Source organism: Suillus paluster, assembly GCF_016628075.1.
Source record: "Suillus paluster strain FC165 chromosome Unknown EDB91scaffold_225, whole genome shotgun sequence".
NCBI classification, from domain to species: Eukaryota; Fungi; Basidiomycota; class Agaricomycetes; order Boletales; family Suillaceae; genus Suillus; species Suillus paluster.
This window is the reverse complement of record NW_024537785.1, coordinates 27,392-40,477: the sequence shown is the minus strand read 5'-3', so window position 1 is coordinate 40,477 and position 13,086 is coordinate 27,392. Positions and strand designations below refer to the sequence as shown.

Genomic DNA, 13,086 nt, shown 5'->3' with positions numbered 1-13,086 from the left:
AGCAATCTGTCCAAGGCTGCGCGTGTTTTGCTTTCAGAGCCTTGGAGGCTACTGAGTGATGTTAACTTGTCAAGCACCATGCCGTTTGCAGCTTGATCATTTTCATGTTATATGCATCCTGAGGCTCCATCTTTGGTGTGACGATCTCTGCTATCATCATAAGGGGCACAGTGAAATTCGCCGCCAGTCAAGATGAAGTCATTAGCTTAGGCTAGCTAGCTCGCCTGTACAACGGTAAGTAGTCACGATCTGCATGGGATACGGAAATAGCTTCTGAGGATGATTCTTTGCCAGTGAACACTGAACCGGCCTCTCGCCCTGAACCGCCATATCCTTAGCTTCACGAAGGAAGGGTATCTCATGGAGTGGCTTCCTATAATATTTTGAGACTCTTATCTCATTATTAATATCAGTTACGGAGAGCCTTCTATCCGTCTTATCTCTTGTGAAAAGTGTTAGGCCTCAATACCTTTTCGCCCTCGTCCAATTCCATCTTCAACGAGCCACGACATGACACATTGGACTGCACTTGTCGCAGAGAAGCAGCAGAGGCAGCTGAAGTCCATTCCACAAGACTGGCTTGTGTCTCCGCCTCCAGACTCTACTCTAGACGTGACCGGATTCCCGGATGCGTGCGGCCTTCTAAATGCACGAGAAATCGAGATTACTAATACTTCGGTGGATGCTTTGTTGGACAAACTTTCGTGTGGCGAATGGACAGCTGTAGACGTGACCACCGCGTTCTACAAGAGGGCCATTGTTGCCCACCAGCTCGTGAGTTAATCTGCGTTAACATTCACGATGTTGCATTAACCGGCCAATGAGGTCAATTGCTTGACGGAAATTTTTGTTGATCGTGCATTAGCCCGAGCGGCTGAACTCGATGATCACTTTAAACAGACAGGGAAGGTTGTTGGTCCCCTCCATGGGCTGCCAATCTCTCTCAAGGACCAACTATGTATCAAGGGAATAGAAACCACTATGGGTAAGCAATGATCAATGATAACCCGGGCCCGACGCATTATGAATCGCTGGTCCTAGGTTATATCTCGTGGATTGGGCGGTACGCAGAGAAAAACGCGGTGCTGGTCGACATTCTGATCGAATGTGGAGCTGTGCCATTCGTCCGCACAAACCTTCCGCAGACAGTCATGGTGAGCGAACACTCGATACGATTCAAGTTGCTACTCAGGAGGCTAAAAGTATCGTCAGTGGCCAGAAACCTTCAATAATATCTTCGGCCGGACGACTAACCCATACAACCGCTCTCTGACCCCGGGTGGGTCATCTGGAGGAGAGGGCGCGTTAGTTGCCCTCAAGGGAAGCCCTTTGGGGGTGGGTTCTGATCTCGGGGGGTATGGAATGGATTTGGAAGTACCACTGGTAGTAACCTTCTGACGCCCTCTCAACAGTTCTATTCGTATTCCATCTGCATTCTGCGGCTTGTACAGCCTGAGACCGTCGTACGGGCGTGTACCGTACTGTGGCGCCCTCAACTCACTTGAGGGTCAAGATTCGGTTCTCTCCGTATTCGGTCCTATGGCGAACAGCATCGGCGGCGTCAAAGCCTTCATGAAAGCTGTTGTCAACGCTAAACCATGGCTCAAAGACCCTCTTGCGGTTCGGAAGAAATGGGACGAAGACGAGTACAATCTCGCAGACCATGGATCTGGCAAGGATTTATGTTTTGCGATCATGTGGGATGATGGCGTTGTCGTGCCTCACCCGCCTATCAGGAGGTCTCTAGAAGTCACCAAAGCGGCTCTCGAGAAGGCGGGCTACAAAGGTTTGACCGTCTAAGTCACTCTGTCGAATTATGCTCATTTAGTGGTAGTTGTTGACTGGAAGCCCATCAAGCACAAGTTGCTTACAGATACCACGGCAAGGAATTATGACTCTAACTATGGTGCCTATTGACCTAGCAGCTCCGTGCAGCGGAACATCCGGAACGCTGGTTCTGCCGAGGATTGCATGATCACGACCTCTGTTACAGGCGAACCAATAATTGCAACAATGGACCTGGACAACTCAGATGCTGCGGCAGCACCCTTCCGTCCGCCGAAGATGGGTATCACCGCATACCAGCTCTGGCAAGTGCAGAAACTGCGCAAAGATCTTCGGAAAGAATATCTTGACCACTGGGAAGAAACTGCGTCGGAGACTGGTACAGGACGGCCTGTCGACGCGATCATCTGTCCAGCCTCGTCGTACACGGCAAACCCCATGGGAAAAATAGGTCAGTGTCTTTACATATTCGGAATTTGGAATTATCAATGAGACACAATGCTCAGGTACACTAACTACACCGCTGTTTGGAACGCGCTCGACTATCCCGCTGCGACTTTCCCAGTAACCACTGTCGACCCCATTCTCGATGCGAAGAAGCCTCGTCACGCTTTTTATGACGACTTTGATAAGGGCGTTTACGAAATGTGTGAGTAGTCTACCAGCATTCAGTGATTATTTAATGGGCCGATGATTGATTCAGACGACCCGGAGAGATTCAAAAACACACCCGTCTGCTTGCAACTGTCGGTCGGACTCTGGAGGAAGAGGCGGTTATAAAAATGACCGAAATTGTTGATGCGGCGCTGGCATCCGCCAAATAAATTCAAGGTATACCTAGAACATGCAACGAACGACACCTCACACTTAACATCACCCTCGATACATGTACATTCGCGATCTCCACAAATCAATCGTGAGATAAATCATATTGGGTATGGCTAGAAGTCTTGATTTATATAACTGAGACAGACAGACCAGCTAGAAACCTACCTGATCGGCAATTCTGCCAGTGTTTTCCATGTACCATGCGGCTTAATCAAGCTCATCACCTCCTCTAGGTATCTCCAATACAGTACAAGGCGTATAGAATGGCTCCCGGGAAGCGGGTGGAAGAATAATCCATCAGCTCGCTGTAAAAGCAAGTCAACCGGTAGTCATCTTGAGAAGTGCCCTCAATTAGCTCAGCCGTGTTGTACAGCACATGAGTGGTGCACGATGAGAAGCAAACAAGGTGATTATTGCGGAGGTTGGTTGACATGATGCTACTGTCCTCGGCGGGATGCGTGGTACGACTCTCGTGAGTCGTTACCAGTGACTTCGGATCGAAGTAGCTGGTTGTGTCCACTTGGAAGACATTATACCATTCTTCATTCACAACATTGTCAAGGCTCCCCATCGTTGAACGATTCAATGAACGCGCTAACTTCGTCAGCTCAGGTGGTTGTTGTAGCCTAGGTGGTAACGTATGTACGTGTGAGGGAAGAGTCTATGAACATGATAGCAGCAGTGGAAAGATTATACTAGGATTGATTTTCGCCTCTATTGATCTGCTGCGCCACCTGCTGAGCGACTTTCTTGGTCATTCCACATCGTTTTGTGAGGATCCCAATGATATCTGTCTTCTTGGGACGTCCAAGCGACGAACTCCACGAGCTTGCTACCGGGCGAAGCAAGCCATCCTTGGCCTTCGGTCCACCCTTCCATTGATGCGTGGCAATGAGCCTGAACAACACTACGGAGTGTTTCTCGCGATTCCTCATACTTGTGTTTATGCCTCTCGTCGAGAAGATTCGCCCGCAGTAATGCATGCGTGTCCTACGGACCGGATGCCATGCTTCTCCAAGTGGCCCATATTCCGCGTGTACCAGTCTTCCAGGTTCGTCTCTCTTTCGAGGTTTGTGACGACGAGCGCAAGCGGGACCTTTTCTTCGCAGAAAAATTCGAAGAACAACCTGTAGTTGCTCTGCATGGTTGCCGTGACTCTGCCTCCGCGTATACAGAAGAGCAAGAGGTTGATACCTCCACGCTCTTTCAAGGTGTTGATGAGGCCATATGTGTTTGTGATTGCGAAGAAGTGCTCCCTGGTTTGTAGACGGGGCCCCTCGAGGCTGGCCGTGTCAAACACCTGGTATCGAGCCCCACTTTCGAAGGTTATCGTGTACTCCGACCAATGCAGAGTGCAGCGGTGAGAGTCGGGCGATATGTGCGCAATGTCTCGGCCGGCCATGAGGTTTAGACGGAGCTTTTTGCCCGCCCCTGTCTCTCCGAAGATCACGATGTTCGTGCGTCTAATAACTTCCACTGCCCTTGGGCGACCCCCCGGGTCCCGAGACCAGCATTTTTGAATCAAGCTCCAGTGATCGTCAGGGATGTTGTCGGGACGTGCATGTATGGCTCCTTTTGATAGCTCAATCGAAATTTGATGCGAATGCTTCTTCTCTTTCCATGGTACATCCCCCGAGAAGATCTGAGAGGAGAAAGGTTAGAGTAGAGCTGCAGGAAACAGATAGGTCGCACAAAGAACATCACACTACCAAATGAATAGACATCACTCTTGAAAGTAGGCCTTTCAGGGTCACGCTCAATTCCGATCACTTCAGGCGCACGCCATCGAGAATCCAAATTGCGGGTAGCGGTCATCGTGGACAACTGCAAGTCTGCGTCCCCTGCGACTGTTGCGAGACCAAAATCTGTGAGACGTGGATTTCCTGAGTCATCGATGAGGATATTAGCCTGAGGCTTATGAATGAGTACGACATCCAAAAAGAGACGACCATACATACGGGATGAAGGTCTCCATGAACGACTTTCTCCGAGTGAACTGGATATGCATCAAAAACAGGAATAAGGACTGGATTGGAATGGACCAACGGTAGTCGAGGCCTTCAGCAACACCGTTGGCCTAGTTGCATAAACATCAATGAATGCTTGTTGAATGTGATCGGTGTGAGCAAGGGACTCACCAATTCAACTTTAGAGGAAGCGGTAAGGGTTGCAGCTTCCTTGAGGTAGACATCCAGTGTCCCAGATGGCATCCATTTGGAAACGAGAGCCGGAAACGGAGAATCGACCCTTGCGGTGCCAAGTAGCGGAACGATAGTCGGGTGTTTCAGTCTAAGCCACACCTTGATTTCTCGACGTATTCCCTACATAGATCATGTTAAGCGAAGGGCGACTCGATCATCACCCTCCAGTTAATTAGAAGATTGACCTTTTCAATTTTCTCCATTTCTCTTCCAGGATCGATCTTGAAGACTTTCACTGCGACCTGAAGGATAAATTGGGTGGACGAACTCGGGCACGTTGACCAGACAAACCTCTACTGTGCCTTCACTAGACTCGATGGTTCGCCGATAAACCACGCCAAAGGCTCCAGATGTATATGGATATCCGAGATCTAACGTCCCGGAAATTTGAGACGTAAAGTCACTGCGGGGGTCAAGAGGCTTTGATTATTGATGGGAGAAGACTCACTCTTCAGGCGCGAGTTCCGTCATGGGTAGGGAGGCAGGACTACTTTGCGGGAGGCGGGTTTCAGGAAGTGGAGTTTGTGATGTGGTCTTTTCAAGTTGATGGCGCTACTACATAGCTAGGCGCTGACTAGAGTTTATAAGACGACCTGTAAAGCCATGCTGCAGACCGTTGTCCGAGAAGCGAAGATGGTATCATGATCACCTCGAGGCATATGCATGGATCCGTAATTAATGGTCGCTGCTGGCAATTTCATAATATAATATGTACCGATCCATGCTATAGACCCTCTTACGTGTCCTTCATGACTCGTTACTTTTGCAGTGCATGAGGCCTTGAAAGAACACTCAAATTGGAGGTCGATAGAATTTTAACCTTCCCGTTATCCGAAGTTGTAATTCGTCAAGTCATCGTGCTGTGACCCGTCCAAAGATCTTTCCATCTGTGTCCCAGCACTGAACATCTCCATCTCCCTCCCGCACGCAACCATCTTGCCGTCCGGTGATAACCCCAGTGTAGTTATGCTTCCGCCCTCGCCTTACCAGAGCTCTCCAGCAAGAAGTTCTCTGTCGCAGTCCCATTTACGCATTTTGCCGTCTAGCGAACCACTCACGATGTGGAAGCAGTCGTGCAAGAAGACGAAATTGCGAATGTCATTCCCATGGCCTTCAAATTTGTGCTTCGGTGTTGGTCTTTTTGATTGCGCTGGGGTTGAAGCTTTCTCGGGGGTTGGTTTCGTCGAAGATCCAGAAGCCATGGCTCGATAAGGTAAGGCGATGATCAACCTGGCTCTGACACGGTTCGTGATCAATCATGGGGGGAAAACAGTTGACCAGTGCTCACCAGGTTATCCGCTGGTCTTTTGCTGTGTGGCAAGCCAACAATGCGGGCGAGTTTTTATATGTATGGATTCCATGAGGGGGGCGCTAATTGTCCATTGGCAGGCTATGCAGCCTTCCTCCATTTCGGCTGGTTCGATGTTTCGTAAATTGTGATGTGACCACTGTCCTCTTCATAAGTATCATTCGCCCGGGTCACGTCATATTGGCATGGCGAGCTATGCTCCGGCGCGTGGGCTCGGGGCAGAGGCTGCGTCCTTCAACTCTTAACATAATTCTGGCACCAATTCATTCTCTGCTTCAGAGCCCACATCGATGTTCGTTTTCAATCATCGTGCTTCGAGTCCCCGGTATCCTGCACCAAGCAAAATATAACATACCTCGCAGTATTAGCAGAGGTCTAGATGAGCTAACGTGATACTCACGAGAGAGGATTGCAGGTGCGAGAGAGACAGGGCTGCGCAAGGGGAATCTCATGCCAGGTAAGTTCATTTTGCTTCCGGTCCATTGCTATATATTGATTTTATGCCTGCGCTTTCAATCAGAAGTGACTGCGAGTACACATGACCTTCCCTTATTTCCTGCATGCATTGTCCAATCAGGTTTGTGACCCATCCCTCGCGATGACCGTGGACACTCGTTACACGCCTGTCGTAGTTCACAAGCCAATTCGACGGTAGCTTAGGGGAACCTATCGATATCCTACGGAAGGGTCGTTTCTTCAGTGCGAGCCAGGAAGGAACGAATAACTCTGAGATAGAAGCATGGAATGAACACAATTGTTGATGTCCGTTGTAATAATGGGTGCGTTTCTCCACCTCACCTCACCTTATCGAACCAACTTACGTGTCTACGTGTCTATATTGACTCATCCTAATTTCATCTGCACCAACACGTCAGTCTCAGTATGCGTCTCACCAAATACGGGATAGGGCACTCGTTCAGCGCCCTGCTTCTTTTCCTTTGCCTGCCACCTCAACGAACTCTCTCTTTCCATGGAACCGAGCTTTATCTAGATGCCTAGGTGAGTTCTTTCTTCCCGTTGATTCCCTCTCTCTCCTTTCCATGCGTTCTTTGTAATGATCATTTACTTTTGACGACCCCTACGACGACTCACACCATCATTTCTCTGACATACATTTTTCAAACATCTGTTGTCTTTGCGACTTGGATCTTTTAATTGATACTACTCGGTTGAATGCCTAGACTTCGGCAGTCAACCATGGTTCTCATATCGTTGCTCTGATATCGTTGGCTTGTATGGATCTTCGATCGTTTTCACACTGGCAATTGCAACATGACCTTCGCACATAGACTTCCCGCTCGTCACCTTCGCACTATATATCACAGCAAATTCAACCATCTCAGTCCCAATCTGCCCCAGTCATGGGCTTGCACCTCCTGGGGCTACTGTTGACGCTAGTCCTGCCCTTCAATTATGAGGAACAGCACATCATGGTTGTCAAGGGATGATTGTGCTCGCATGCGTGACCTGAAGACCATTACATTGCCCGCTCGAAGTGGTGGTCATAGACTAAGGTTGGTACTACTGTTTGATTTGTGCCCCCGATTGCGCGAATAATTTGAGCATTCTTAGTGCTGCGTGAAATTCGTCTAGACTCGATCAAGGGAAGGTAAAGTAAGGTGCAGTTTTCCTGCCTGTGGTCCGCCTTCCTCCTATGATTTTCACGGAAATGGGTCCTCATTTCACCCAATAAATTACACGGACCTACTACAACAAAGCAAATTTGAACATAATTCGTCGAAGAGGAGAGTCGTGCAGTCATACCTCGTCTTTCTTGATCATATCAGCCAAGGATGTTGCGAGTTCTCGAGACATTCCGCAACGCTTCATGAGGCGAGGGATAAGATCCTTCCTGCTCTCAAGCGGATTCCGACCAAAGAAGCTCCGGAACCGACTGTCCCCTCCTATCCATACTTGCTTCTGACCGTCAGCAGCATGTTCTTTGACAAGGTTGCGGATTATGACGCGCGATTCGTCATAAAGATGTGGGTGTTTGAGTGTCTGTTTATCAGCGGCAGTGACGCACGCGTGACCAGCAACATGAATATTGCCTCGATCGAAAATATCATGGTTCCTCTTCCACCAGTCCTCCATCGATTCCTCACGTTCGAGGTTCGTGATCACAACAACAATGGGAACCTTCTTCTCGCAGAGGAATTCGTGAAAGAGTCTGTAATTTCTCTTCACCGTAGTAGTGAGTCTGCCTGCGCGAACACAGAACAGAAGCAAATCAATGCCACCGCGTCTATCCAAATTCTGGATGAGCTTGGAGGCATTCTCGACAGAGTAGAGGTACTGTTTTATTCCCAGCTGCGGTTCCTCGAGTCCAACAGTATCGAACACCTTATAAGACTCGCCACCAAATTCGACAGTATAATCTTGCGAGTGCATCGTACAGCGGCCCACGTCAGGGGATGTGGGTGCTACTGCCTCTCCCGCCATGAGGTTGACGAGTGAGCTTTTGCCTACCCCCGTCTCCCCAAAGATTAAGATATTTTTCCTTGCAACGCATCCAACGGCTTGCACTGCTCCTGGGCGATCCTGCGGGTTCCAAGACCAGCATTGTTGCATGAAGTTCCAATGCTTGTCAAGGATGTTGTCGGGACGCGTATGTTTGACTCTTTTCGATAGCTCGATCGAAATTTGATGCGAATGCTTCTTCTCTTTCCATGGTACATCCCCCGAGATGATCTGAGTGGTGAAAGAGTTAAGAGAGGTACACAAGAAAACGAAAAAAATCGCACAAAATACATAACACCACCAAATGAATAGATGTCGCTCTCGAAAGTTGGTCGTTCAGGGTCGCACTCGATTCCAATTACTTCAGGCGCACGCCATCGAGAATCCAAATGGCTAGTCACAGTCATCGTGGACAATTGCAAGTCTGCGTCCCCTGGGACCGCCGCAAGACCAAAATCTGTGAGACGTGGACTCCCCGAACCATCTATGAGCACATTTGCCTGAAGCATATGAATGAGTGCAACATCCACAGAGAGTCAACCGGACATACAGGATGAAGGTCTCCATGAACGACATTCTGCGAGTGAACTGCATAGGCATCAAGAACAAAAATAACGACATGATGGGAATCAACGAACGATATTTCAGGCCTTCAGCGACACCATTGGCCTAGTTGCATGAATATAAATGAATACTTGTCGCATGCCATTGGTATGAGCAAGGGACTCGCCAATTGAACTTTAGCGGAAGCGGTAAGGGTTGTAGTTTCCTTGAGGTAGACATATAATGTCCCAGATATCATCCATTGTGAAACGAGAGCCGGAAATGGAGAGTCGACGTTTGCGGTGCCAAGTAGCGGGACGATAGTCGGGTGTTTCAGTCGAAGCCACACCTTGAGTTCTCGAGATATTCCCTAGATAGACCATGATGAGTCAGATCCGGTTTGATCAGCGCACTCCAGACAGAAGACTGACTTTGTTTATTCTCTCCGTTTCTCTTCCAGGATTGATCTTGAACACCTTCACTGCGACCTGAAGGATATTAGATGGGACGAGCTTGAGCAAGTTGGTCAGACAAACCTCCATTGTGCCTTTGCTGGACTGGATGGTACGCCGATAAACCACGCCAAAGGCACCAGCATCACATGAATCTCCGAGGTCCAATGTCCCAGAAATTTGAGATGTAAAATCACTAGGATTATCGTTACAAAGGATGAAGGGTCAAGGTTTGATTATTGTACATGTATGAGAGAAGACTCACTCTTCAGGTGCGGGTTCTGCCATGGGTTAGATGGGAGGGGTGGGATACTTTGCAGGAGGTAGGTTTCAGGCCTTAGGAAACGAAATAGAGGTTGATGCTAGGTGCTCAGTGGAGTTTATAAGACGGTCTGCAAGCCATGCTGCAAACCATGAGTATCCGAGAAGCGAAGATGGTATCGCCTTGAGGCATGGATGGATGATCATGGATATGTAATCACATAATTACATTGATTCAGATGATACAACTGCAACGACTTGTTCAACACCTCTCCAGCCATGCATCCCGAACCCACCCCTCGCACGCATCTTCCGAGCATTTCTGCCTCAATCGCACTCTTCCCCGGCGTCGTATATCTTCCTGCTCAATGAAATGGCCGACGCGATCTAACTCTTCTCCAGATAACCCCGCGTGAAGTTGCTGTGACCCCTCCTGGTGCGAACTCTTCACCCGCATATCCCACCTCACCGCCCATCTAATTGGCCGTCCCGGTACCTGAAGTTGCCATTCATTGCTGCACGTACAATGCAACTCCTTACCTTCACTTCCTAGTTGATTTTTGTGCTCCTCGTTTTCGGACGCGTTGTCAATGCTTTGCTTTCTCTCCCTCTGTCACTCATCAGTACCTTTGATACCTCTGGCACCGTTCCCTCCCCTGCATTCGGTTCTAGCCCATGGCCTTACCTCATATCCTACATACACCTTCCCTTCATCGCAGCTATCTGTGACGCCCTCTGGGTCCCACTCACGCAATACTCCGACCGAAGCATGTCCATGCTCTCCTTCAACCACATCCTTGCAAACCGAACGCGGGACCGGCGAGTTGCTCCGCATTCTCGCTCGCTCGAGCCGCGTCAGTGAATTTATTGAGTTCACGGTGCCACCTGCACTTGCGGATCGGTGCCCTCGTCGTGTTTGTGGTTGGGTTTGAGCTGGCGTTGAGTGTCATATTTGGGGTTGTGGTGGTTACGTATATCTGGACGAGTGTGGTGCTGACGAGGTATCGGACGTGGATATGGAGACAGATGAACGAACAGGACATTGTGAGTGCTCCCTGCCCCGCATCGTGCTTGTCAATTTTCGTTGATCTTGATTGAATGCGCGCAGATCACTCGTGATATCCACACGGACTGTTTGCTCGATTACGAGACATTCAAGTATTTCAGTGGGGAGGAGTACGAGGCGCAGAAGTATACCGAGGCGATTAGAAAGTATGAGACTTTGGAGAGGAGACTCTTCGTGAGTGTGAATTCCTTATAATGATCACATTGCAAATGCAAACGCTCACCACACTCCAATGGTTTCCCTTAAACTTCTAAATCTCATACAAACGCTTATTATAACCTCCAGTCTCCTGGTTTAATCGTCGCGTTGCGCGTCACGAGGGGCCAGAGCAACACCAGCGATTTCGTAGTTCATCACTTATTACGCGCAGGTCGGTACTCTTCTGTGTCCCATAGTATAGCTATACATATAGCCTGACTGCCTAGTAAAGAAGGAACGGCTATCCTCATTAATATTCGTCTACGGTCTGGAGTCTAGGGAGACTAGGCAAAAGTTATGTCAGCTGCTAAGTCTTTGAATCACGGCTTTTGCTAGACTCTCTTCCATCCCGCAGCGCTTCGTGAGGACGCCGAGAACGTCTGACTTGCTTGGACGCCCCGTTGAGAGGTCTTTCGACTTTCCAATGACCCTCGCAAGCAACCCATCCCCCTCGTTCCAGTTCTCCACCTTGTCGACATTGCGTTTGATCAAGTCGCCCACTTCTTCTCTGGACGCGGTGTACTTCTGCACATATTTTGCGTCCAGATTTGCGTCCGCAGTGATACAAGCTTGATCGATCCACTTGACTGCATGGTGATCAAGCAATGTCTTGTTTCGCGTGTACCATTGATCCATGGGATCCTCCCTCTCCAGGTGAGTAATGACAAGTGCGACTGGTACCTTCTTCTCGAAGAGAAATTCATAGAATAACCTGTAGTTGGTGGCAAACGCTCCTTGTATCCTGCCCGCCTTCATGCAGTACAGCAGCAGATGGGGTCCTCCTTTTTCCTTCAGCTCCCTCATCAACTTGTGAGCATTGGTGACAGCGTCAAGAAATCCGCTAGGGTCCATGAGGTCGCTGTCGACCCCGGCAGTATCATAGATGCGATACGGCTCGTTCTCGATGGTAACGTCGTATCCTTCATATTCCAATGTGCAGCGCTTGCGGTCTGCGGAGGTTTTAGCGACCTTCTTCCCTGCTAGGAGGTTGATGATGGAGCTTTTCCCGACGCCACTCTGACCAAAAATGACAACGTTTTTTGTTGCAGAGGATCGAGCATCTTGAAATGACGATTCTGCCTTCCCGGACATCACATACGATGACGTACTGAACTGTACCGCTTGCGACGATAGACTCGCCTGTGACGAGCTGCTTGCGTGTGTTGCAGCGGGAAGAGCGTCACTCGTTGTTGCCGATGACTTTGTCTTCTGTTTAGCGAGCACAGATTTGTGTACAAGATTGACTGAACCGTACCTGGAACCTGCGTGCAGCGGTTACCCCTACCACCTTAGGCAATGTGTCGCAATTCTCCGCTGGAGCCATTTTTGCGGAAGTGGGATCCTTCCCGAGAGAGAGGTCGTCATTCTCTTTGCTGTTGAGCTCGGGGGAGGCGGAATCATTGGGCAGTGGGTTCTGAGCGTCGGGAAGAGATCCTTCTCGTTGCTTGCCTTTGCCCTTTTCTAGTTTGCTAATGCCGAGCTGAGCATTGGCGAAACACTGACAGACCATCCTATTGAGGTCACATGTGCGAGAGCAGAGAAACGACGTACATCATCACCTATTTCCTCTACTCCTCCTGCTCGATCCTTCCCCTCTGGCGTTGATTGGTCGGGTGCGGTGATTGCGGGCCGAATAGGCGACCCTGAGTGATCACGACGCGTAGATGAACCTTGATTGTGCCGCTCTTGTGAAATGGACTCATGTCCTGGTCGGTGTTGTCGAGAGGGGATGAGAGCCTTCAACCCCAAGAAGCGGCGAAACAGGTGGGGCTGAAGGAGACAAGATAATGCCAAAGGAAGAGATCGCTGGGAAGACTTCGAGGACATATCATTAGTATCACTGCCCTCTGCACGACAAAACATGATTTACCCTGAAATCATGATCGTGCCCCTCCTCAATGATGCCATCAACCACCGATGACTTTGTAGCGTCAACCTGGAACGGTCCTGTCAGCAAAACAAAACAAAAGTGAAGCGTGAGAG

At 49.4% G+C, this 13,086-nt stretch overlaps 5 protein-coding genes across 5 annotated transcripts; 1 reads left to right on the top strand and 4 right to left on the bottom strand.

The window, feature by feature from the left end:
- Positions 1-510: 510 nt before the first annotated feature.
- EDB91DRAFT_1280513 (general amidase) lies at positions 511-2,700 on the top strand (the record flags this gene model as incomplete). The annotated part of the gene is made up of 9 exons (XM_041324723.1): positions 511-774; positions 826-985; positions 1,042-1,154; positions 1,213-1,355; positions 1,413-1,786; positions 1,835-1,862; positions 1,926-2,240; positions 2,292-2,432; positions 2,489-2,700. The coding sequence occupies 9 exons, from the start codon at positions 511-513 to the stop codon at positions 2,607-2,609; spliced, it is 1,659 nt and encodes a 552-aa protein (XP_041169028.1). The 3' UTR covers positions 2,610-2,700.
- A 501-nt stretch (positions 2,701-3,201) lies between these two features.
- Positions 3,202-5,358, bottom strand: EDB91DRAFT_324639 (kinase-like domain-containing protein). Its single transcript, XM_041326861.1, has 8 exons — positions 5,263-5,358; positions 5,106-5,217; positions 5,000-5,056; positions 4,752-4,934; positions 4,660-4,690; positions 4,572-4,609; positions 4,306-4,521; positions 3,202-4,255 (listed from the first exon to the last, which is right to left on the bottom strand). Exons 1-8 carry the CDS (start codon positions 5,283-5,285, stop codon positions 3,557-3,559), a joined length of 1,359 nt encoding a protein of 452 aa, XP_041169027.1. The 5' UTR covers positions 5,286-5,358; the 3' UTR covers positions 3,202-3,556.
- Positions 5,359-7,881: 2,523 nt separating this feature from the next.
- On the bottom strand, positions 7,882-8,694 carry EDB91DRAFT_1064745 (P-loop containing nucleoside triphosphate hydrolase protein; the record flags this gene model as incomplete). Its single annotated transcript, XM_041314738.1, has 1 exon — positions 7,882-8,694. One exon carries the CDS (start codon positions 8,692-8,694, stop codon positions 7,882-7,884), a length of 813 nt encoding a protein of 270 aa, XP_041169026.1.
- A 186-nt stretch (positions 8,695-8,880) lies between these two features.
- EDB91DRAFT_324365 (uncharacterized protein) lies at positions 8,881-9,972 on the bottom strand. Its single transcript, XM_041326858.1, has 6 exons — positions 9,844-9,972; positions 9,663-9,774; positions 9,558-9,614; positions 9,314-9,496; positions 9,134-9,252; positions 8,881-9,083 (listed from the first exon to the last, which is right to left on the bottom strand). The coding sequence occupies exons 1-6, from the start codon at positions 9,864-9,866 to the stop codon at positions 9,068-9,070; spliced, it is 510 nt and encodes a 169-aa protein (XP_041169025.1). The 5' UTR covers positions 9,867-9,972; the 3' UTR covers positions 8,881-9,067.
- A 1,431-nt stretch (positions 9,973-11,403) lies between these two features.
- EDB91DRAFT_1088738 (uncharacterized protein) lies at positions 11,404-12,930 on the bottom strand (the record flags this gene model as incomplete). Its single annotated transcript, XM_041316505.1, has 3 exons — positions 11,404-12,312; positions 12,359-12,601; positions 12,655-12,930. 3 exons carry the CDS (start codon positions 12,928-12,930, stop codon positions 11,404-11,406), a joined length of 1,428 nt encoding a protein of 475 aa, XP_041169024.1.
- Positions 12,931-13,086: the final 156 nt, after the last annotated feature.

Bases quoted from the DNA above. Each gene is read 5' to 3' on its own strand.
- EDB91DRAFT_324639 (XM_041326861.1), bottom strand. From the start codon at position 5,285: ATGACGGAACTCGCGCCTGAAGA. The intron at 5,057-5,105 runs GTTTGTCTGGTC...TTTATCCTTCAG, and splicing joins CTAGTGAAGGCACAGTAGAG to GTCGCAGTGAAAGTCTTCAA. The intron at 4,691-4,751 runs GTGAGTCCCTTG...TTATGCAACTAG, and splicing joins CTTCCTCTAAAGTTGAATTG to GCCAACGGTGTTGCTGAAGG.
- EDB91DRAFT_324365 (XM_041326858.1), bottom strand. From the start codon at position 9,866: ATGGCAGAACCCGCACCTGAAGA. The intron at 9,615-9,662 runs GTTTGTCTGACC...AATATCCTTCAG, and splicing joins CCAGCAAAGGCACAATGGAG to GTCGCAGTGAAGGTGTTCAA. The intron at 9,497-9,557 runs GTCAGTCTTCTG...TGGTCTATCTAG, and splicing joins AAACGGAGAGAATAAACAAA to GGAATATCTCGAGAACTCAA.